Source organism: Natrix helvetica, assembly GCF_964273705.1.
Source record: "Natrix helvetica genome assembly, chromosome: 2".
Lineage (NCBI taxonomy): Eukaryota > Metazoa > Chordata > Lepidosauria > Squamata > Natricidae > Natrix > Natrix helvetica.
This window is the reverse complement of record NC_138552.1, coordinates 115,083,520-115,104,691: the sequence shown is the minus strand read 5'-3', so window position 1 is coordinate 115,104,691 and position 21,172 is coordinate 115,083,520. Positions and strand designations below refer to the sequence as shown.

Here is a 21,172-nt window from a genome sequence, read left to right as displayed (position 1 = left end):
CAGAAAAGATGATCACATGCTTCAATGTTGGTGGAGAAGAAGAGAAGGGAAAGGAAGGGAAGAGAAGAGCTTGCAGGACTTTTTATAATCTGTTCTGCCCCACCTATCTGTTTCCTGTTCCTGTGTAAGAAATGTATTCTGATTGGTTGCGAGACTCCCATGGGCCCGGGCAAGGGCAACCCTCTAGGCTGAGTTTTGAATCCAGGTTTGGTTGAGTTCTCAGATGCCATGTGGTCAGTTGAGTAAAAGGCAATATTATCCTGCCTTAATCCCATCACTCTGGCGCTGAAGAGGAGAACTCTTTATTATGTAAAGTGGACTAACTTGGCCTTCTTAATGGCTCATTGACAAAGTGGGGATGGGCCGGAAGCTGCAGGAATTTACTTTGTGTTTAAAATGTCTTTCTCCCTTTTTCACATCCAGGAAAATATAATATTCTGCCTTTTCAATATTTCCTAGGATATTTCATTTTTCTGGGAGAGGGCTGGGTGATAACTTCCTACAGATCTTTTCCCTACTGTTCAAACATACAGTACAGACAGGGCACCAATTTAGGAAAGGCTGAACTAGGGCCACTTCTTACTTTCAAGTAATTCATTGTTGGCTTCTGGTATTATCCAGAGACATTTTCCTGTAATTTCCCACATATTTGTATAGACAAGTCGGGGGAGGGAGGAAATCCTCTCTTCAGATTGCTTACTACGGGTGTAGTTTCCCCCTCTTTTTAGCAACCACTTCTGCCATCTGGCTACAAATTCTGTAACTACAGCTGTCTTTTTTTCATTTCCGATTGCTGCCACTTTGTGGGTATGCTTTATTTATTTAATTTATTAGAACACAGAAAATAGAATAATAGAGTTGAAAGGGATCTTGGAGGTCTTCTAGTCCAACCCTCTGATTCAAGTGGGAGACCGTATAACATTTTAGAGAAATGGTTGTCCAGTTTCTTTTTGAAAGCCTCCAATGATGGAACACCCGCAACTTCTGAAGGCAAGTTATTCCTTTGGTTGTTTGCTCTCACCATTAGCAAATTTTCCCTTAGTTCTAGGTTGCTTCTCTCTTTGCTTAATTTCCATCCATTATTTCTTGCCTTGCCTTCTCTTATTTGGAAAATAGTTTGACCCCCATTTGTCTTTGTAGGAGTGCCTCAAATATTGGATCCTTGCTATCATGTTTCCCCTAGTCCTTTTCATTAGGCACTAGATATACCCAATTCCTGTCACCATTCTTCGTATGTTTTAGCCTCCACCCCCCTAATAATTCTAGTTCTTCTCTGCCCTCTTTCCAAAATTTCAACATCTTTTTTTATATTGTGATGACCAGAACCTGATGCAGTATTCCATGTGTGGTCTTACTAAGGCTTTGTAAAGCGGTACTAGAATTTCACATAATCTTGATTATCTAGTAATGCAGCCCATTTGGCTTTTTTGGCTGCTGCCACATACCACCTGACTCCATTGCACCTGACTCTACTGCAATACAGATGGGTGTACAATATTAATCAATCTATATATCTATGTATCAGTGGTGAGTTCCGGATCCCGTTGCAATCGGTACGCTGCAACGGGGCCGGGTGCCCACCATGTGCACATGTGCAGCACGTGCATGCGTACCCACCGCCGGCGATGCTCCAGCTGCTCGGCAGAGCATAGTGCAGGCGCCGTACGCTCCATGCGCGTGTGCAAATGCCCCGATCGGATCAAATACGGTAAGGACAGCAGGCGGGCCCTCCGGAGCACCGTACCGGAACAGTACCTGGTGCTCCCAGCAGGCACCGGTACGCCCATACCGGGTCGTATCCCACCACTGCTATATACATATATACATTATTACAAGAAATGTTGCCATTTCCTCCCTCTCACTTGTCTATATAAATCTGTGGAAAATTACAAGAAAATCTCTCTGGATAGGACCAGAAGCCAGCAATGAAGTAAGAAGTGGCCCTAGTTCACCTTTCATAAGCTTTGCCCTGTCTATACTATATGTTTGAACAACACTTTGAGTTCATTATGTAAATCTTGCAATTGTATTAGGTGGGGATTTTTGTGTGTGCTTTTCACTCAGTTTTTGACTCCTGGTAGCAGCGAGGAACAGTCTGTAGTTTTCTTGGTAAGATTTTGGAAGTGTTTTTCCCTTGCTTGCTTCCTAGGGCTGAAGAGCTGTGGTGTGCAATGGTTAGAATACACGATTGCAGGCTAACTGCCCCCAGCTCAGGAGTTTGATCCTGATGGGCTCAAGGTTGACTCAGTCTTCCATCCTTCCAAGGTTGGTAAAACGAGGACCCAGATTATTGCTATTGCTATTGCAGGCCCAAGGATACTCAGTTGGCTTCCTATCTAATGTGGGATTAAACTACTAGTATATATGAAATAATTATTTAATCTGTGATTCACAGGTTTCTTGCCTGATGTCTTCACTACACCAGACTGACTCTCCTATTTTGAAATAAACTACAATCTGTGAAGTATTTATAATTCATAGACTCTAAAATTTTAGATTACTTGCAGTTTATGATATCATTATAATAGCTTAGAGATTGTTGACTCTGTAAACTGTTTAGAGAGGGCTGTAAAGCACTATGAAGCAGTACATAAGTCTAAGTGTTATTGCTATTATAGAAATACCATGTTATGTTGTCATTTTATCTCACCTATTTAATATTACTTTCGTGCTGTAAATTCCCAACTGGCAGAAAAAACTAGCAGCATGCCTACAAAGTAATTTAAAATCATACATATATATTAATGATACAATCTTGAGAGAATACTTTTCAATTTTACAATGAGGAATGGGGCTGTTGTTATTCCATGTCACTTTTTCTTTAATATTTTTCATAATGTATGTTTTGAGTTCATTTTAGCAAACTAATTTTCTACCATAGCATTATTTTCCCCACTTGTGTTTTTAATTGTATTTAAACCACAAATCAAACAATGCAGATCAATGAACTGTGACAGTTCTGAAAACTGTTCAGCTAACTACATGAAGTAATTTACATAGCACCCCACTCAAAAAAGCCATGAGTGCAATGTCAAAATATTTAAGAAACATGACATTTTAAACAGATCCATATGTTGTCCTAAGAGATGCAGTTCCCAATATCCAAAGTTGTACACTCAAATTAGGGAGGGAAGTAGTTGCTAATTCCAGCAACCTCTGCCTTGTGGAAATCTGTCTGGGGTTAATATGTAAGTTCCCAGGTGTGACTCAGTGAAAAAATAAAATGTCTCTGGGTTTGTCTTGATAAGCCAACACATTTATTCAGCTGAATAAAGATGGATGCTCCTAAAGTTGGAAGAAGCCTGAACATAGCATAAGGCAGATATTTACATTTGTTTTCTCTTGATTACATAAAAGGAAGCTGGCATGCGACAAATAAGGTATAGAAAGGCAGAAATTATAAAAATAAGTCAAGCATGTCTTCTATGGTTTGGGTCACATGCTTAACCCCCAGGCTAGGGCAGGGATGTCAAACTCAATTTCACTGAGGGCTGCATCAGGGTTGTGACTGACCTTGCGGAGGGGCAGGCCGGGGTGGTGGTGGTGGCCAGCTCGACGTTACCTGTGTTGGGGGTGCCTGTGGTGGCCTGAACACTCTGCCAGCGAAAACAGACTCCTGAGCTCTGTTTTGGCAGGGCTGCATGTGGCTCTGCTGAGCTCCCTTTTCCCTGGCAGAGGCACAATGGGCTGGTCCTTTGCTGTTTCCAGGGGAGCCCCCGGGCCAGATCTAAGCACCCCAAGGGCCGGATCCAACCTCCGGGCTTTGAGTTTGACACCCCTGGGCTATGGGTTTCCTGTATAGCTTTCACTGGCCAAGGCCTGCTGAGGCAAACTGTAGAAAAATGTAATTTTGCCATCTCAACATATGTTCCTTTCAGACAATCATTAGAATCGTCAGCTTGCTGACCAACAGGGTTTTAGAAAACATCAATATTCACATTATTCAGTAATGTATAGAAAATTTACAAAGGAGTTGAAGAAATTTGATAATCTGTTACTTACGTCTTGGAAAAATACCTAGAAAAGACTTGGAACAGATTTATAAAAAATAATCTTTTGAAAGTGAAGCAGATTGTATTAAGCTTTAATTTTACCGTAAATGTAACTGAAATGTAACACAATGAAAGACTCTACAATATTTTTTTAAACTAATGTGCTGGTTTGTAAAGAAAAAAGTGTTGGGGCTTGGAAACCATATTGCCTTGCCTTTTAACAGAATCCAAACAGAAACTGAAGTGAAGCTGAGCAATTCTGATAGGGAACAAATAGCATGGAACTTTTCTTAGTGATATGGGGATATTATAATATGGGCAGGAAACACTATGAGATGGGAGGAAAGGTGTTGGATTTAACTATTTGTTCTCCAATTTGCATAAAGTTTCACATGACATTTAAAGAAAAAATGACTACCAAGAGATAACTATTATCACTTTCTCAATCAGTTAGGTGGCACTAAGAATTGCTCACCAAACATCTCCTCAGTCTTGGATAGCATTTATTCTTGCATCTAAGCCTATCAAGAATGCAGCAATGAATAGTTGAGTCCTGGGGAAAAAATAGAAATATGAATAAACGAAGTACCGTGGTTTGTTTTCTATTACTATATTACAGTCACCCAAACGCTTTAATTAAGAGTGCAGTTGCCCTTGATTCTCCCTGTCAGCTTCTTGGATTTGCTCTTCTGTCAGAATCACAGCTTTGTACTTCTCATCAAAAAGTTTCTCGTTGGTTTCTGAGTGCAAGTCGTTAAAAGAAATGGTCCTGAGATGCTCTGGCAGGAACTGAAACTCTTCATTGTTAATGTCTGAATTCTGCATTCTAGAGTGCAACACCCACCAGCGCCCCCAGAAGCCCACATCGAGGACCCGGCTGGGAAAATCAGTCCACCGTGGCTTCAGATACTTGCAGTGCGCTTGATAGAGGTCTGCTCCGGCGTCGTAAGGCGCCTCGTAGAGGAGGGAGAAAAACACGAGGTTCTGGACCCGCAGCTGGCCGCGGTTTCGCAGCACCATCAGCCGCTGGGTATGCTTTTCTGAGCTGCTGCTGCGCGTCCAGGGCGAGAGGAGCAGGAGAGTTCCCGAGGCTTCCAGGAGGCTGGAGTCGAATGAGGCTTCACTGGGGTTGCGGAGGCTGCAGCTCACCGTTCCAGCCAGCAGCGATAGGTAGAGCCCTGCTTTCACCGGCCGCTGCCGGATGCCTTGGGCGACTTCTCGGCAAGCTTCAGCATAGTCGTGCAGGAGACTCTTCCACCACAAGGCTGAGGAGAGAGAAAATATCACGTTAAAAGGAGCGGGAAAGAAAGTTTGCGGAAGGGGCAGGCGCGCCTCAAACAGCCTCCCTCTGCGGCCTGCGAGGAGCAAAGCGGCCTCGGCTACCTAGGCGGCCGGTGCGGAGACGCCCCCCAAAGCTCGGCTTCTTCTCCCCCGTCTCTCCGGGATTCGAAGGTTCCATCATGTCCGCTCGTCCTGAGATGCGACCGGACGCCAAACCCGACCGGAACGCCAAAAACGGTAACCAAGAGGAAGTCAGGGATAGGAGGGAAAGGGCCGCGTGTCACGTGGTTGCTGCCGGTAGCCCCTCCCCGAAGGCAAAAGTCTCATTTCGGCGTCTCTGCGCCGGCAATTAGGAGCGTATAGGGAGACATCTGTGGGTTGTCGGGAAAAGGCCGGAGGGAGGAGCAGGGCAATTTCGACAGTTTTACATTCACAGCTGTTTATAAAGGTTCATAAACAGGAAGATACTCTGCCACCAAATAAGCAGGCGCGGAATACAAGGCTTCGGCGTCTTCAAGAAAGGTCCGCCTTTCGCCGCTTCCAGTGGCCTCAACTGGGGCAGGGGAAGGATAATGTAGGTGCCCCGTGACGAAACCGCGGCCGCCTCCGGTAGAGGAGGAGTCTCGGATAAAACTCACCGATAGGCCTTCCGTGGCTTGGCGGTGGGCTGGGACTTCCTCTCCTTCCCGTCCCTCTCCACGTAGGGAGGCTGAGGCAGTCCTACGAACGACGTGGAGCCGTGGAATAAACAGACGGTTTCACAAGCGAGTGGCGACAGGTGGCTAGAGTAGTGTGGCCCTGGGCGTCTCTTGAGCATCTGCAGAGTGCCTTTCCACAGTCGGTAAGCAGCGACATCCTCCTCTCATCCTTCCACCTCTCCCAGGGGATCAGTACGGGAGGGCAGGGTAGGGCAAGCCTGGTTTGTCATGGGAGCGTAGCCCTTGTGAGAATCGCTCGGCGTTTCTGTGGATGAAGGAAAAGAGAACCGACTGCCTGAAAGGTGTCTTCTGCCCCATCCACCCAGCTGCCTTTCATAGCCGTGTCCTCTCTGAAAAGCTGTCTCTTTCCCTTTGTAGGTACTCTGGCCTCATAATGGCTGCTTCAGATGAGCTCAATTTTCCTGGTGAGTATTTTCTCACCATTTAAGCAAATATGGACACCTAGTTAAGCAATGTTTTCTCTTTTGTTAGGTTTTGTTGTTTATGAGATGCCTCGATTATGCCATATAGTGTCTGCACTAGAAGCACTCTTGTCGTCCCAGGCAATCCAGTTAGTAAATAATAGTGTTAATTTGCGATCACAATTGAGCCCAACATTTCCATTGCGAAGCAAGACAGTTGTTGAGTTTTGCCCCATTTTGCCACAGTTGTTAAACCACTCACTGCAGTTGTAAAGTAAATCATGTGGTTAAGTGAAGCTGGCTTTCTCTATTGATAATGCTTGTTGGAAACCGGTTGGGAAGGTTAAAAATGATGATCACATGACCCTAGGACAGTGCAACTGTCATAAATACCTGCCACATGCCAAGCGCCCAAATTTTGATCATGTGACTTTGGGGATGAAAACCAGACATAACTCACTTTTTTCAGTGCTGTTGTAACTTCAGTCACTAAATGAATGGTTGTAATGCAAGAACTGCCTAGCTTCTGAGGACCTGTCTTCTGTTAAGGACTGAAGCGGTAATAATGGCAATAGCACTTTACTGCTCCATAGTGCTTTATAGCACTCTCTGGCAGTTTACAGTGTCAGCATATTGCCCCCAAACAACTGTGCTCATTTTACTGACCCCGGAAGGATGGAATGCTGATTCAACCTTGAGTCCTTTAGGATCAAACTTCAGGTCTGTGGGCAGTTAGCCTGCAATACTGCATTCTAAGCACTGTACTACCAGAGCGCTCAAAAAAGAGCTGTATAACTATAGAATTTAGTGGGACTAAAAATACATACTAGACTAAGTTAAAGTACAGAGAAAGCTGCAGTCTTAAACCTATAGAAGAGTGTTCTTTGAATATGAAATACAGTACTTTAGTCAAAACTCTGATTATGTTTGTGTATTTTCCATGTCATACTCTTAAGCAGCACTATATTCTGATTTTTCTGAATGTGTAAGATAATGACTAGTAGAATTGAAAGAGAAATATAACTCTTGGGGATAGTACGCATTGATAAAATGATCCTGTTTCTGTAAATATAAATGTGGCTCCTTTCCCCCACTATTTTGACAAATATTGTGTGATATTTTTATGTGTGTGTGTATTTGTGGAGAATTTTAATTTCTGAGTCTTACATTTAGGCAAAAGAAAGAAAACTCAAACTTTGTGGATAGTTTTTTCTTCTCATCATTAACATTTCTAGGATTTCTCACAACAGTCTCTGAGGAAATATCTTCTAATGTCCTACTTTTTCTCCCTTAAAAATCTAAGTTGTCTGCCAAAGCTCTGATTCTTTTTCTGCCTTTAGTCACATGCTTCTTAAATAGTTAAAATTATTTTTAATTTAGTAGGCACTAGCAAAATTTCCTAAGTTTAGAAAGTGTTGTTGCAGGTGGCCCTTGAATGCCAGACTGAAGTTTGATTTGAGTCAATTGGATGAAATTGATATTTTCTCTGCAGAATTTAATGAAGCCATGGATTTGCTGGCTGGGAATGCTGATGCTGCGACTTCTAGCATTAATGAGAGGCAAAGCCACACAACTCTAAACATGTCTTCCAGCTTTAATGAGGAATATGAGCCAGATGAAGAGGACGACAAAACTGAGGTGAGTTTTGGGGAGATGGAGGAAGCTGCATGAACTTAGTCTACAGACGTTTTGACATAAATTGGGAGATAGTGTACACATGAGACATAGATAATAGGATATCAAGTAAAAGTTTTGATTAGCAGAGTGGTAGACATACTTATTTATTGCAGAAAATATTTTCCCAATGTGTCAGAAGAACAAAGAAATGTATTTGTTTTATATATTTGCTAAATTTATGTTTTTCCAAAACTTTAAGGTGATGTATGCTGAATTTAATTTTCTGTGCAGTAACATTCCAGCACAGTATGTAAAGTTGGGTTGAAGGATGACTAGTCCAGAGTTGTTTGTTTTGCTTCCAAAAGTGAGGATGGATTGGAACTTAGATATCCAGGCCCTAGTCTAAAACTAGCTATTGGATAATTATCTTACCTGCCCTGACCACTTTGAAATTTGACCATAATATTTGATATACATTTAATATGATGCTCATTTTACCCCAGCGTGGAAGACTAGGAAAATTTGCATCTTAATTTCTGGCACCTCCCTACTTTTTCATCTAGTTGCTTACCAGTTTAGTGGAGCATCAAACTATGAAAAATATATGCAAAAAATACAATGTTTTTGAAAAGTGTGATCTTGCAAAGTGTTTTAAGCATAAATCAACATACATTCTAAAACAAAAATGCAAGGGAACCTGTCTACTTTGGCAATAGTATTTCTTGACAAATTCACATTAAAGCTCCAAAAAGGAATTGGTTATTTGGAATTCATGCAACAAATTAGGAATAAAATTTGCTCTGTTAGCATTCTAACATGAATGGGGCAGAAATAATCATTTAATTTTCAAAGAATAGAGAAATTAGCAAACTCAGCCACAATACCGGGATTGATGTAACAATGGTGAACTCATTGTTCCTATTTGATACCCCAACCTCTGAAACTAGCTAGAATGGGCAATGTTTGAGGGATTAGACTTCAGGAGACCATATAATCTTTAATCTCCTAAACATGCTTATGATTACTAAAGAAGTTGAAAGGGTTTTAAATTGGAGAACAGAGGCAAGCTCAATTTTTGGCTGTTTAGGGAGCAGTAAAGGTGCTTAAAGGTAGGGATTAAGAAAATTCACAAAATGCAGATTTTTGGGGTGCTGAATTTTAGCAGCAGAATTTTGGAGAAGGTGCTGTTTTACACACCCTGCGGGTAGAACTACTATTCTAGCTTCTATTTACATTTGGGCTCACTTCCTGTGTAGCCCAATGCCTGAATAAAAGGGAGGTCTTCATAGCCTGTGGGAAGGTTAATAGGGTGAGACCTTCTAAAGCTTAGTGGGGAGGCTGTTCCAAAGGATTGGGGCAATGATGGATTCCCCATTTCCCCAAATTGATTCTCCCCCCCCCCCTCAGTCTGTTCTTATCATACTTCATTTCCCATCCCCGATTATTTTTAATCTTTCTTGCTCTCAGAATTTTAGACTAATAATGAAAAAGTATGTAAATAAAAGTATTAATGATTTGATATCAATATTAATATTCATTATAGCAATGGATTATTTTTGTTTATGAACATATTTTGTGAAATACCATAATGTATAATAAACAGAGAAAAATGCAAGTGATGGTTTAATAAAAAAGGAGACAAATATGTAAACGTAATTAAGGTGAAAAAAACGAGGGGGGAATAGACCCATATGTTAGAACCAGCTCATCTAATATTTTAAAGACATTTGTAATTTTAACAAGTATTCTCTTCATCCAAATTATAAATAAAATATTGAACAGAGTATCAGGACTGATCTGTGCAATACCCCACTTAATGCTTCTCCAATCTAATAAAGAACCACTTGACAAAATTGGGTTTCACAGCCTGGGACTGATACTTGGTTACTGGCCTAGCCTAGTAGAATACTTGCCAATTACAGAGCACTGCTGGTTCCGGGTTAGTTATCTCAATGCTCATTAAATCACATTTTGTGCTCTGCAGTGGAGCCATATTTGAAAAGCATTGGAAAACTTCAGTAGGCGCTGACCTGCCTCCTGACCCTATCATTTCTATCTTGAACTAACTGCTTTTTATGTTGTAATTATTTGATGTCGCAGAATGCACTTTACCATTTTTAATGCCAATATAAAACACAGGTAATCCCTGAGTTATGAACATTAGTAAATGTTCACAGTTACATGATAAGCACTGCCTAGTGTTTACGAACAAGTTCCAAAACTACGAATGTTATAGCACCATGGCAATTGTTCACCCATACGAATGACCGCAGAGGGTCTGCAACATTTGTCTTGCCAATCCCTCCCACCCCAGGTCTTCATAGGCACTAGGCCTGTGGATATTCATCTTGTGAAGATCTAGAGAGCCTTCGCTTTCTTGGCCTGTTTTGGCACTTCAGGCCTTCAGTGAGTAAATAGAGAATAGAGTCTAAAAGTATCGCAAGATCACACGAGATCAGTAGCCCAAGATCTCATGCTACTGATCTCTAGTGATCTCACGGAATTTAGACCCCTGTTCTCTACAAATGGAAGCCTGGACAGTGCATTAAAAGGCTTTGCAAATGGAAGGAAGGCCTGAAACATTGAAGCTTTTCCTCTGTTTGTGAAGCCTTTCGGCATTTTTGCAAAAAAACATTTGCTGCCAAGAACAGAGGCTGGGAGGGACATGCACCTTGCTCTGGAGCGCCGTTTTTGCCAGGCCTCTGCTGAAGAAAATGGAGCCCCCAGAGGGAGCATGCGTTGCTCCAGGGGCTCTATTCTCTTTAGCAGAGGCCTTTACTGGTGAAAACAGAGCTCCAGAGCGACAAGCACTCCCTCCAGGGGCTCTGTTCTTTGAAGTGGCACCCTATAGGTTCACTTTTTAGCCAGAGGCTGAAAGCTTCTGGGGGGCATGATCTCTTGCGACTTTGGGCACCCATTCACTTTTGCAGTGATTAGGGCTTCCAGAAGCTTCCAGTCTGTGCACGAAAAGTTTTTGCATGCCAATGGGAGGCTTGAAGCCTTTGGAAGAAAGTCATGGAGGTTGCCCGCCACTCCAGAAGTGGCAGGCAGCCTCAATGAGTCAGAGAAGCCAAGCAGGGTGCGCTCATTCTGCTTTCCGTCTGTTCTTGCCTCTCACCGTGAACAGGCAAAGAAACAGGCTGGAGAGGAAACAGAACTTCACAAGGTAAATGACCCAACACGGCAGGATGGGTGTGTATAAGCAATTGTGGGGACCCCAGAAGAGGGAGAATGAGGTACTCAGGACGTCAGGGGAGGCCTTGGATGCTCTGACGCAGATAGCCTGTTCCATCGCTAGGCCCCCCCATGGCCTTCCGCACCCTGAGCTACTTCATGTACTCTTCAATTAGTGGATGCGTGGGCGAAAGGAGAGGGGTGATCGCATTCAAGTTACACAATTCACTCCTATGAATCCTTGGGTTACGAATGGAATGGGCAGACTCCATTACATTCGTAACTTGAGGATTATCTGTATATCCCTTTTTTCTCCTGGACATGAAGAAAGCAATAATTTCCATTTTCATTCTTGCAGCTCTTGATCTTCCAGAAGAAGCAATCCAGTTTCTGGACATTTGAATATTACCAGGCCTTCTTCAATGTTGACACATACCAGGTACTAGAATCCATGGGACCATACTTTGAAGGCAAACCCAAAAAGCAAATTCTGAAAGAAGTTCTAATATGTGCCAAATTACTTCAAGTTCCTTGAAAATTTTTTGTTTGGAGTAACCTAAATTCCAAAATTCAGGAAATAGAATTTAAACATAGCAATCATATATTCTTTTAATTAAATAATTCCTTAACCTAGTGAATTTTGAACAGAATCCAGTGTACTCGTGCAGAGTTTTTACTGCTAGACGCTAAAAAAATAAAACACTGAATAAACACTACAGGATTTTTGTCCTCTGCCCAGTATTGTAGAAGCGAAGGGGCCAATTATTAAATCATCATGTGTTGTTCCCTATGCTTCTGAAATCTGTTTATGTGACAGGACTTGCTTCTACTCTGCTCCCCCCCCCCCACATTTGTTTCAGATGGTTCCCTTGTAAACTCAAAGGGACAAGTTCCCTCAATTAAAGCTGTTTATGAGGAAAACATTGTTCTATGCACAAAATTGGTTTTTAATTGGAAGCAAAATACTTTGTTATAAACAGAATTTTGCATGAGATCTGGTTTCATAGAAATCCATATTATTAGATATGGTTCTAATAGTTTAATTAGAAATTAATTTCTGTAAAATAGAAGTCCATTACTTTCCAGTTCCTATTACCTGCAGCCTACAAGAATGAACTCATTAACCTCATTACTAAATCAAATTGAATTAAACTGGTTAACATCTGTTTTGAATCTAAGGTATTATAGCAGGGGTGGCGAACACGCGGCTCGCGAGCCGCATGCGGCTCCCGGCCAAAATAAATGAGGCTCTTTGCCTCTTGTCATTATTTACTATACTGTGGCTCGGATCGCGCGCTCCCTTTCGGAAGCTGGGGAGGTCCTTTGCAGGCAGCTAGAACGGGCCGCCTGCAAAGGACTTCCCCAGACTTGCTTTGAGGAGCACGGGGCGACTGAGGCTAGTTGTGAAGCCCCAAAGCCCCCACTGCCACCGGAAGAACTGCTGCCACCTCCTCCTCATCCTCCTCTAACAGGCAGCACTGCCGGATTTGCCGCCCGGCGCTGCGGCTGAGATGAAGCCGCCAAAGCTCCAGCCGGCATCTCCGCGCGTGGCAGCGGCGCCTCCCCTCCGCTCGGAGCAGCTGAGCTCAGTCAGCGCTGGGTTACCCCTGCCCCCTCCTCCTCCTCCGCCGTGCTTTTGAGGAGCCAGTAGGAAGGCAGGGGGGGGGGAGCAGGGGAAAAAAGCCTCATGGCTCATCAAAAGCACGGAGGAGGGGGAGGGGGCAGAGGTAACCCAGCGCTGAGCTCAGGAGCAAATCTGGTGATTCTGTTGGAGGAGGAGGAGGAGGTAGCAGCAGTTATTCTGGTGGCAACTCGTACTCGTCGGCATCTTCAGCAGAAGCCCTGCCCACAATGAAGAAAGCAAAGATGGAGCAGATCCACGCAGATGACGTCGCTGCAACATGACTGGAGGAGGAATTCTGGGAGTTGAAGTCCACAAGTGTTAAAGCTGTCAGGTTTGAAGACCCCTGGGGGTTTTTTTCCCTAAAGGGTTAGGGGTGCAAGGGTCTTGTAACTTGACAGCTTTAAGAGTTGCGTGCTTCAAATGCCAGAGTTTCTGAGCCAACATTTTGGTTGCTAAGCAGGAGCGTTGTTAAGTGATACTGATATTATATAACACATTGAATTAAGCGGGTACCTTGAAGAAACATAACTTTGAGTTTCAAATAATACTGATTTCGTTGTTGTCTTAGGTGACATCTGTGAAAAAAATTCGGGTGCTCAGGCATGAAAATGTGCCGCTCAAACACTATACTTTTCTGCTCACATTGAAAAAAAATTAGAGGGAACATTGCTTCCGGGTCTGTTTTGGCAGGTCGCTGCGTGGTGTGGCTCTCTGACTCTCACAGTTTAAAATTTTGGCTCTTTTTGTCGAACTTGTTCGCCACCCCTGTATTATAGTATATGTAGAAAGTACCAGTACAGAAAAAATATTGTGATAGTAATGCTTTCATTTATTCATGACTAATTCCTCATGGCTCAATCCTTGTAGTAGCATTACAGCTGCAATGGAACATACATTGGTCACATCTAGTGGTTAAAGTACCAGGCTAGAAATTCTCGGCTAGGACGCATGTTTCGCAGCCCAACTCCTCCCACCCCGCCCCAATGCTAACAGAATCCAGGCTGCTTCCCTTCCCCACCTTCTTTTTAGCGAGACGAGTGGCAGGTGGGGTGGGGGAGAAGCGAGAGGTGTGGAGCGAGACATGGCTCCTCTTGCTGTCACTTCTCCCTCCCCGGGCATAGCAGGCTTCCACTGCAGCTTCCAAGCCAGGGCAGAGAGATGACGAAGGGTGAAACATTCACCCCTGGGGATGAATCAGATGCTTCACTGGAGAAATGGACCCATGCCAGCCCAGGCTTCCTAAATCTCTTGCTCCCCAGATTGTCCGCCTGGCAAAGAAAGCCCAACCCGATGCAAACGCCGCCTCCAGCCACCTCTTCATCCTGATGAACCAAGTTTTGAAAGGATGATCTGCGGGGGGGGGGGGATTTCCTGCACATTGGCAGTGGCGTCTCCTCACAGGGCTTCTCCCGACATCCCAGGTGAGAAGCAACATCCCGTAAAGGAAGGCATGGAAATCCATACAACTGGGGATGTCAGAAGAAGCCTTGTGAGAAGACGCCGCTGTCAATGTGCAGGAAATCTCCTCCCCCTCCCCCTTCAGATAGTCTTGAGGGCTGGCCGGAGAAGTCTTCAATGAACTTCCTCTGTCTGTATCTCTGCAGGCAGCAGTGTTGGCAGCATCTCCTCCCAGGTCTCATTCTTTCTTCTCTTTGGCTGATTCTCAAATATTTTCAAGCAAAACACTGCCAAGAGAGGGAAGTATCTCTTCTCCCTTCCTTGCCAAACTTTGCGTGTAGGCATAACGTTTCACAAAGCTCCTTAATCCGTGGCTGCTGGCTCCCTCGTTTTGTGTTTTTTATACACATACCGACATACCCTTCCTGGGAATGCCATTTCCAAGGAAAGAAGAGTGCTGGGGCCACACTGGACATTCCAGTAACCCTAACCCTTACTGAGATTTGAACCTGGGCTGTATTACATATTAGGTAGATGTGTTAGCCACTAAGCTAGCTAACTAACTAAATCCCAGTAAGGGTATGGCTAGCTGATGAGAGCTAAATAGCTTGAAATAGATCTATACTAGTCTCCCTTTATTTATTTATCAGCACAAATACAACACAAATGTAACAAAGGCAACATTAAAAATATGGTTTTCTGCCTGGATGGTCTCCTGGAGTGAGCTGAAGGACAGAAAGGGGAAGCAGTGTGTTCCCTCCCATATTTGGGCATACCAGGGGTTGTGACACAATACATACCTATTTCCCTGGCTTAGCTGATAAAGGAGGACAGCCTGTGGCTTAGTGGCTAACACATCTGCCTAATATGTAATACAGCCCAGGTTCAAATCCCAGTAAGGGTATGGCTAGCTGATGAGCTAAATAGCTTGAAATAGATCTATACTAGTCTCCCTTTATTTATTTATCAGCACAAATAATGTATATATCAATTAAAAATAAACTATTATAAAAGACATTTTTCAAGTTTTGTTTCATGCCCACCATTTCCTATCACACAACAATGATCCTTGTGAAAATGTACTTGTATTACAAATACATTGGAACTGAACCTATATATGTTAATGCATTTTAGATTTTCCCTTAAGCATTTTGTTTCCTAAAATGCTCTAGCCATTAAAAATATGGTACCATATTTCCCCTGTTGATTTTAGATAGAGGTATTATATTGGCAAAAGCCTGTCAGAGTACTGGGAGGGGCTTGATACACTAGTGAAATGTAATAAATAAAAATAAGCACTGGGTAATCAAATAATTTTTTTTGTTCTGATTCTTTAATTTCCTGGTCAGAAGCAGAGTTGCAACTCAACTGTTTGTGTTGTGCTGTGAATCTAGTTTCAAGACCAGTTTGTGAAAACAGAATTGTCTTTGCACTCTCATTAATTCAACATAGGAATTTTCCTTTTAAGATAATATTTTCAATAGCTGAAATTCACTTGAAGTCCTCTGTTGGTTATAAAAATAATTTTAAAATCAATATACATGGATTTGCCCTGCAATTATAAGCATCAATAGGAACAATAGTGTCCAGTACAAGGTGTGAACGTTTGTTCAAGGCCTCCAGTAGTCTTTTGTGGTCTGATAGATCTGGATAGGTCTGGATACTTATTAAATTTAACAGGGAATCCTTTGGGAACTATAAAAAACAGTTGAAAGTGCTCTTGAAAATTGCTGCCGTGTATGCTCATGCATGTCAGCTTTATAAGGAACACATCCTCTAAACGCATCCCAGTTTACCAGAATACAAACTGCTATTTCTACTGCTCTACCTCCATATACAAAACTCTTTACTACCCTTACTTACCTTTGCTATTGGGCTATCAATAGGCATATTTTAAAAAGTTTCCTAAGCAAGCATTATGGGGTCCATTTGATGAAATAAATATTCTACTGAAAACTGGCTCTTTGCTTTGCATCATGCCATTTTTAATATAAGAATATTAAGATAGGAAGTGGATTGCTAGGGGAAGTTTCTGTAAGCATCCTGGCACCAACAAGTTGGGCGTCCCAACATTTATAGAGAATTTGGGAGTTAAATTGCTGAACTTTTCCTATTTGTCTTTTCCTATTTATCAGGTGCTGGAGAGAATAAAAGGCTCCCTACTTCCATTACCAGGGAAAAACTTTGTATGGCATCACTTGCAGAATAATCCTGACCTCTATGGTGAGTCCAGAGAAGTTCCAATAATATAGTCTCCTTTATTTGGTCATAGAATGACTGAGTTGGAAGGGACCTTGGAGGTCTTCTAGTCCAACCCACTGTTCAGACAGGAAACCCTATAACATTTCAGATAAATGGTGTCCATTTTTTTCTTAAAAGCCTCCAGTGTTTAGTGCTATTCCAAAAGAGTGCTAAACTCACCTTCAAGACCAGTCTAAACAATACTGAATAGATAAGGTAAGAATTGATCCATAAATAATCTATTTCTCCTGCCACGAACGGTCAGTCAATGTTCAGACTTATCCAGGTCTCTGATTTGGGGATCAGCTCATAAATTTGATGGGTAAAGAGCAAGATCCCTTTTTTAAAGAATAGTCCACAGAAGTCTTTGCCAAAGAAATGACAAAGTGAGGCTTAGAGTCCATCCCTTAAGGATCATCTACTTGCAATACAATCAGGCCTTGACTTACGACCATAACTGGGATCGTAATTGTGGTTGTTGAGTTGTTTTGGTCATATGTTGAGCATCCATATGACCGGACCTGAACTTTTTACCATTATTAAAGCAGTTGTTAAGCCAATCACTTGCTCATTAAGTGAATTCAGTCTCGTGAATAGGCGTTTTTTGTCAAAAACCCGACAAAAATCATTGCAAATTGCAATCATGCGACTAGGATGCTGCAACTGGTCGCAAATGCGAGTTGATTGGCAAGCACCCCAAAAGTGGTTATGTGGCCATGGGGAAGAGACGCACATTTTCTGACAGAAGTGTTTTACAGTACACCCTTTCTGAGGCCACTATAGCCCCAACTGGTTGTTAAAACAACTGGTTGTGAGTCCAAAACTACCTGTAGTTGATGAGTCACAGGCCAGAAACTGTAAGAGACCTAGAACAAAGATAGCTTTACCTTTACAGATGCAAGAAATCTGCAGAAAGCCTCACAGTTTGCTAATTTTCCATTTATTCTGTGTCAAATGTACACAGGGCCTATTGCAGTCCTTGGTTTTCAGCCCTTTATAGCAGAGTTGGGAAAGGCCATGCAGCATTTCTGCAGTCACAAGTAGATGTAGTAGGCTGAACCACTATGATTACTTTTTTTATTTCAAGGGTGGTTCCATTTCCCACAAGATCTCAAATTCTGTGCTGAGATACATGCACCATTGTTAAAATGCTGCTTGGTTTCAAATTTTTGCCAAAGTGCCATTTTCCTTATCCCCGATAATGGAAATGTAGCTTTAGTGCTGTTGGTCCTATCTGTCCTCGAACCCTATTTTCCATAAAATTAAGGAAGGTGGCAAAATCGACTGATAGCCAGTTCTGTTTTGTTGTATTATAAAAATGGTTTTCCTGTTTCCATTGCACTCTCTGCTAAGACGCCTACTCTTTAGGAGACTCCTTATACTTTTGTTCTTTTTTTGGTGTTGGTTTTGCCCCTCATAGGACCTTTCTGGATCTGTGCCACATTGGTATTCACATTAGCCATCAGCGGTAACTTATCTTACTTCCTGGAGAAAAGAGGGAGCTCCTCCTTCCACTACAACCCTCAATTCCACAAAGGTGAGATTTTGATATGAAAGTACATCCTAGAACTTCAGTTCTGAGGCCAATATATTATTTTTTGAATTATACTGCTAATCATTTTTCTGTGTATAATTTATATACAGAAACACATACATTTATATGCCACCCATCTTACTGTGGAGTGACTGGTTGGTAGGAGTGTAGCCATATCAAGAATAAGTAAAATAAATATGTTGAAAAATATTATTTTTGTTGCCTGCTGAGTATTTTGATACACAGAAATAGCAGTTAGATTTATATACAGCTCCATAGTGCTTTATAGCACTCTCTGAGCGGTTTACAATGCCAGCATATTGCCCTCAACAATCTGGGTCCTCATTTTACCTACCTGGAAGGCTGAGTCAACCTTGAGCTGGTCAGGATCAAACACCTGGCAGTAGGCAGTTAGCCTACAATACTGAATTTTAACCACTGCACCACTATGACTCCTGATTCATACATATAGATGAATATCTGTTTGGCTATCTCCTTGTCTTGTAGTTAAAATGTGCAAATGAAAAGCATTATTAAAAATATATAAATCTGGGCTCCTAATTTTTATTTAATCCCCTTAGAATTGGAACGAACACATGTATTGTTTACTTATCAGTACCGAGAAAGAGTTTGCCCAGAAACCAAAAGATTGAGTTTGCCTTAAGCATGAAATGACTTTGGACCAGTCATTATTTCTCAGCCCAGCTCACAGGGCTGTGCAGGAAAAATAGGAGGCAGGAATATTAGGCACGTTTGCCATCTTGAGTTATTTGGAGGGGGGGAAAGGGGGGAATCAAAATTATAATAAAGGACTACTTTACAGACTATTACAAAACATAATTAGTTTATTCTATGAATTCCCATTCCTTTCTCTTTCTAGATGTTTCAATTTCAGTTCTTGCTAGGGAATGGTGCATTTAATACCGTTTTCTTCTTGCGCAGTGACAATTGCAGGCATAGTTATCTACTGCTATGCCTGGCTGGTACCCTTAGGTCTGTGGGGCTATCTACAGTGGCGAAAGGGAGCCCATGTCACCACCAATATGTATTCTTTTCTGGAAATGGTGTGCATTTATGGCTACTCACTGTTTGTATACATTCCTACTGCGGTAAGTTGTCAGGCATTTGGCAGATTTATCACTCATTCTTTGTAGAATATATTCTTGAAGGAGTTGCCACTTTTTGGGGAAGATGAATTCTTCTTCAAGCTGACCTTAAAATTTTTGACTAATTCACTGTCATCTTTCTTAATAGGTTCTGTGGCTAATCCCTATCCCATGGCTGCAATGGCTCCTGATCATACTTGCGATAGGGTTGTCAGGCTCAGTTCTGGTCCTTACCTTCTGGCCAGTTATCCGTTCAGATAGCAAGCCAGCTGCTTGTGCTGTAATGGCCATTGTTGTTTCTCTTCATATTCTCCTAGCTATTGGATGCAAGGTATGTATCTTCTGTTGCACTAATGTATTTCAGTTGCTGAGAGAAGCAGACAATTGGAGAATAAGCATGTTTAGGTTTTTGTTTTTTGAGCTGAAATTAACATATTTTATGTAAGAGTTTGACTTGTATGTGTTTCAGTTAGGGTATATACCAGTGGTGGGTTCCGGATCCCATCGCAACTGGTACACTGCGACGGGACCAGGCGTCCACCATGGGCACCCACCACCCTGCGACGCTCCAGCTGCTTGGTGGAGGTTGTGCAGGTGTTGTACACTGCGCACGTGTGCTCAAATGGCCCAGTTGGTTTAAATACAGGTAAGGAACGAGGGCCAGCGAGTGGGCCCTCCAAAGCACCGTTCCGTTACGGTGGCAGCCACTGGTACGCCCGTACCTGAGCGTACCAGCCAGAACCCACCACTGGTATATACTTTTTTTCTGTATAATCGCCCTTTTTCTGTGGACCATGTTAAGATTCAGTCTTAATTGGGCCAAATGCAATATCTGTAAAGCATGTCTTCAAGTCTAAAATAAAAGTTAAATGCTTTCAAAGTGTGAAGTTTGTGTGTGTGTGTGTGTGTGTGTGTGTGTGTGTGGTTGCAAATTGTAAAGCGTAAAATGTTAGAGCACTGAACATCTTTGAACACTGTGTTACTCATCAGACTATCCTGAAGGGTAAGAGGATTTTTTTTTGTGGGGGCGGAGGAGAATAGTAGTAGTAGAATAGTAGAAGAATAGTATCTGTGAAGCCAGGGTTTGGAATAAAAAAGCTGCTCTGTTTGCTCCTTTGAACATTGGGTAATTGAAATTGGGTAAGGACAGTCATTATGATGAAATCCAGGTTATTGGTGGGAGGACGTGAGACGGACAGTCCTATTTGATTCCTGTTTCAACCAATTTAATCTTATCTTTTTGAAGCTCTATTTCTTTCAGAAACCAAGCATCCCATCTTCTACTCCTGTTGCTTATACAACAGTAACTCAACAGAAGCATACACCCTCATTTACTGCAGCAGAGGGAAAAGGAATCTGATAACACTCTGCACTAGACTTTGAAAAATATGCAGGTATTTTAATTCAAATATTACTATCCCTTTACTCATCCATATTAATGGAAATGCAGAATCACAACACCATTGGAAAGGTTTGACCTTTGCGTTTCTCCCCAATATTAGTTCTATTGAATTGCTTCTTTTACAGACATCGATCTTGAATATCCAGTATCAGGGAAGAGACACTCGACACCCTATTCAAGAGACATAAAAACCCTGACCTCGAAGAGGATCCTGCCAGTGGCCCAAGCAAAGTCACACCATTTCAAAATGTCATTGTTTTGTTGCTGCAAGCCAGAGCACACCAGCAGTTGGCCTGATTTAGGAAGCAGCTTACCCTAGAAGCCACTTGTGAGGCCTAGCAATTCTAAGCATTCAGAGCTGCTGTGGTTGATGCAGCTGCCATTTGCTCTGCTGTAGCAGGGTGGCCTGTTGCAATAGGACGGAAGAGATGGACTGTATGAAGGCTTTGTCTCTTACATCTATTTCAGCTAAATCCTAGGTCAATTGCAACAGAGAGAAAAAAAAAAACAGGAAAATTTAACTAAATGGGTGGATTCCTGTGGGTTTAGCAAATAATTACGTTGGGAGTCAAGTTCTCACACAAGCCAAAATATCACTTAAAACTAATTTAACCATTTAATTTCTTTGGCATGCAAGGCTAATTTGAATTAAACTATCATCTCTGGAAAATACATTAGCTTTT

General features: G+C 42.3%; 2 protein-coding genes across 4 annotated transcripts; one reads left to right on the top strand and one right to left on the bottom strand.

Moving 5' to 3' along the window:
- Positions 1-4,063: 4,063 nt before the first annotated feature.
- Positions 4,064-5,831, bottom strand: TIMM29 (translocase of inner mitochondrial membrane 29). The gene is made up of 2 exons (XM_081945705.1): positions 5,376-5,831; positions 4,064-5,257 (listed from the first exon to the last, which is right to left on the bottom strand). The coding sequence occupies exons 1-2, from the start codon at positions 5,452-5,454 to the stop codon at positions 4,629-4,631; spliced, it is 708 nt and encodes a 235-aa protein (XP_081801831.1). The 5' UTR covers positions 5,455-5,831; the 3' UTR covers positions 4,064-4,628.
- Positions 5,832-5,951: 120 nt separating this feature from the next.
- Positions 5,952-21,161, top strand: YIPF2 (Yip1 domain family member 2). 3 transcript variants are annotated; one of them, XM_081945703.1, is made up of 10 exons: positions 5,952-6,114; positions 6,350-6,396; positions 7,886-8,031; positions 11,543-11,623; positions 16,342-16,429; positions 17,868-17,984; positions 18,924-19,090; positions 19,236-19,418; positions 20,349-20,481; positions 20,615-21,161. In XM_081945703.1, the coding sequence occupies exons 2-9, from the start codon at positions 6,366-6,368 to the stop codon at positions 20,445-20,447; spliced, it is 912 nt and encodes a 303-aa protein (XP_081801829.1). In that variant the 5' UTR covers positions 5,952-6,114; positions 6,350-6,365; the 3' UTR covers positions 20,448-20,481; positions 20,615-21,161. The 3 variants fall into 3 exon arrangements, with proteins under 3 accessions (XP_081801829.1, XP_081801830.1, XP_081801828.1); XM_081945702.1 differs by having other exon boundaries at positions 5,955-6,114; positions 20,334-20,481; XM_081945704.1 differs by lacking the exon at positions 6,350-6,396 and having other exon boundaries at positions 5,954-6,114; positions 20,334-20,481.
- Positions 21,162-21,172: the final 11 nt, after the last annotated feature.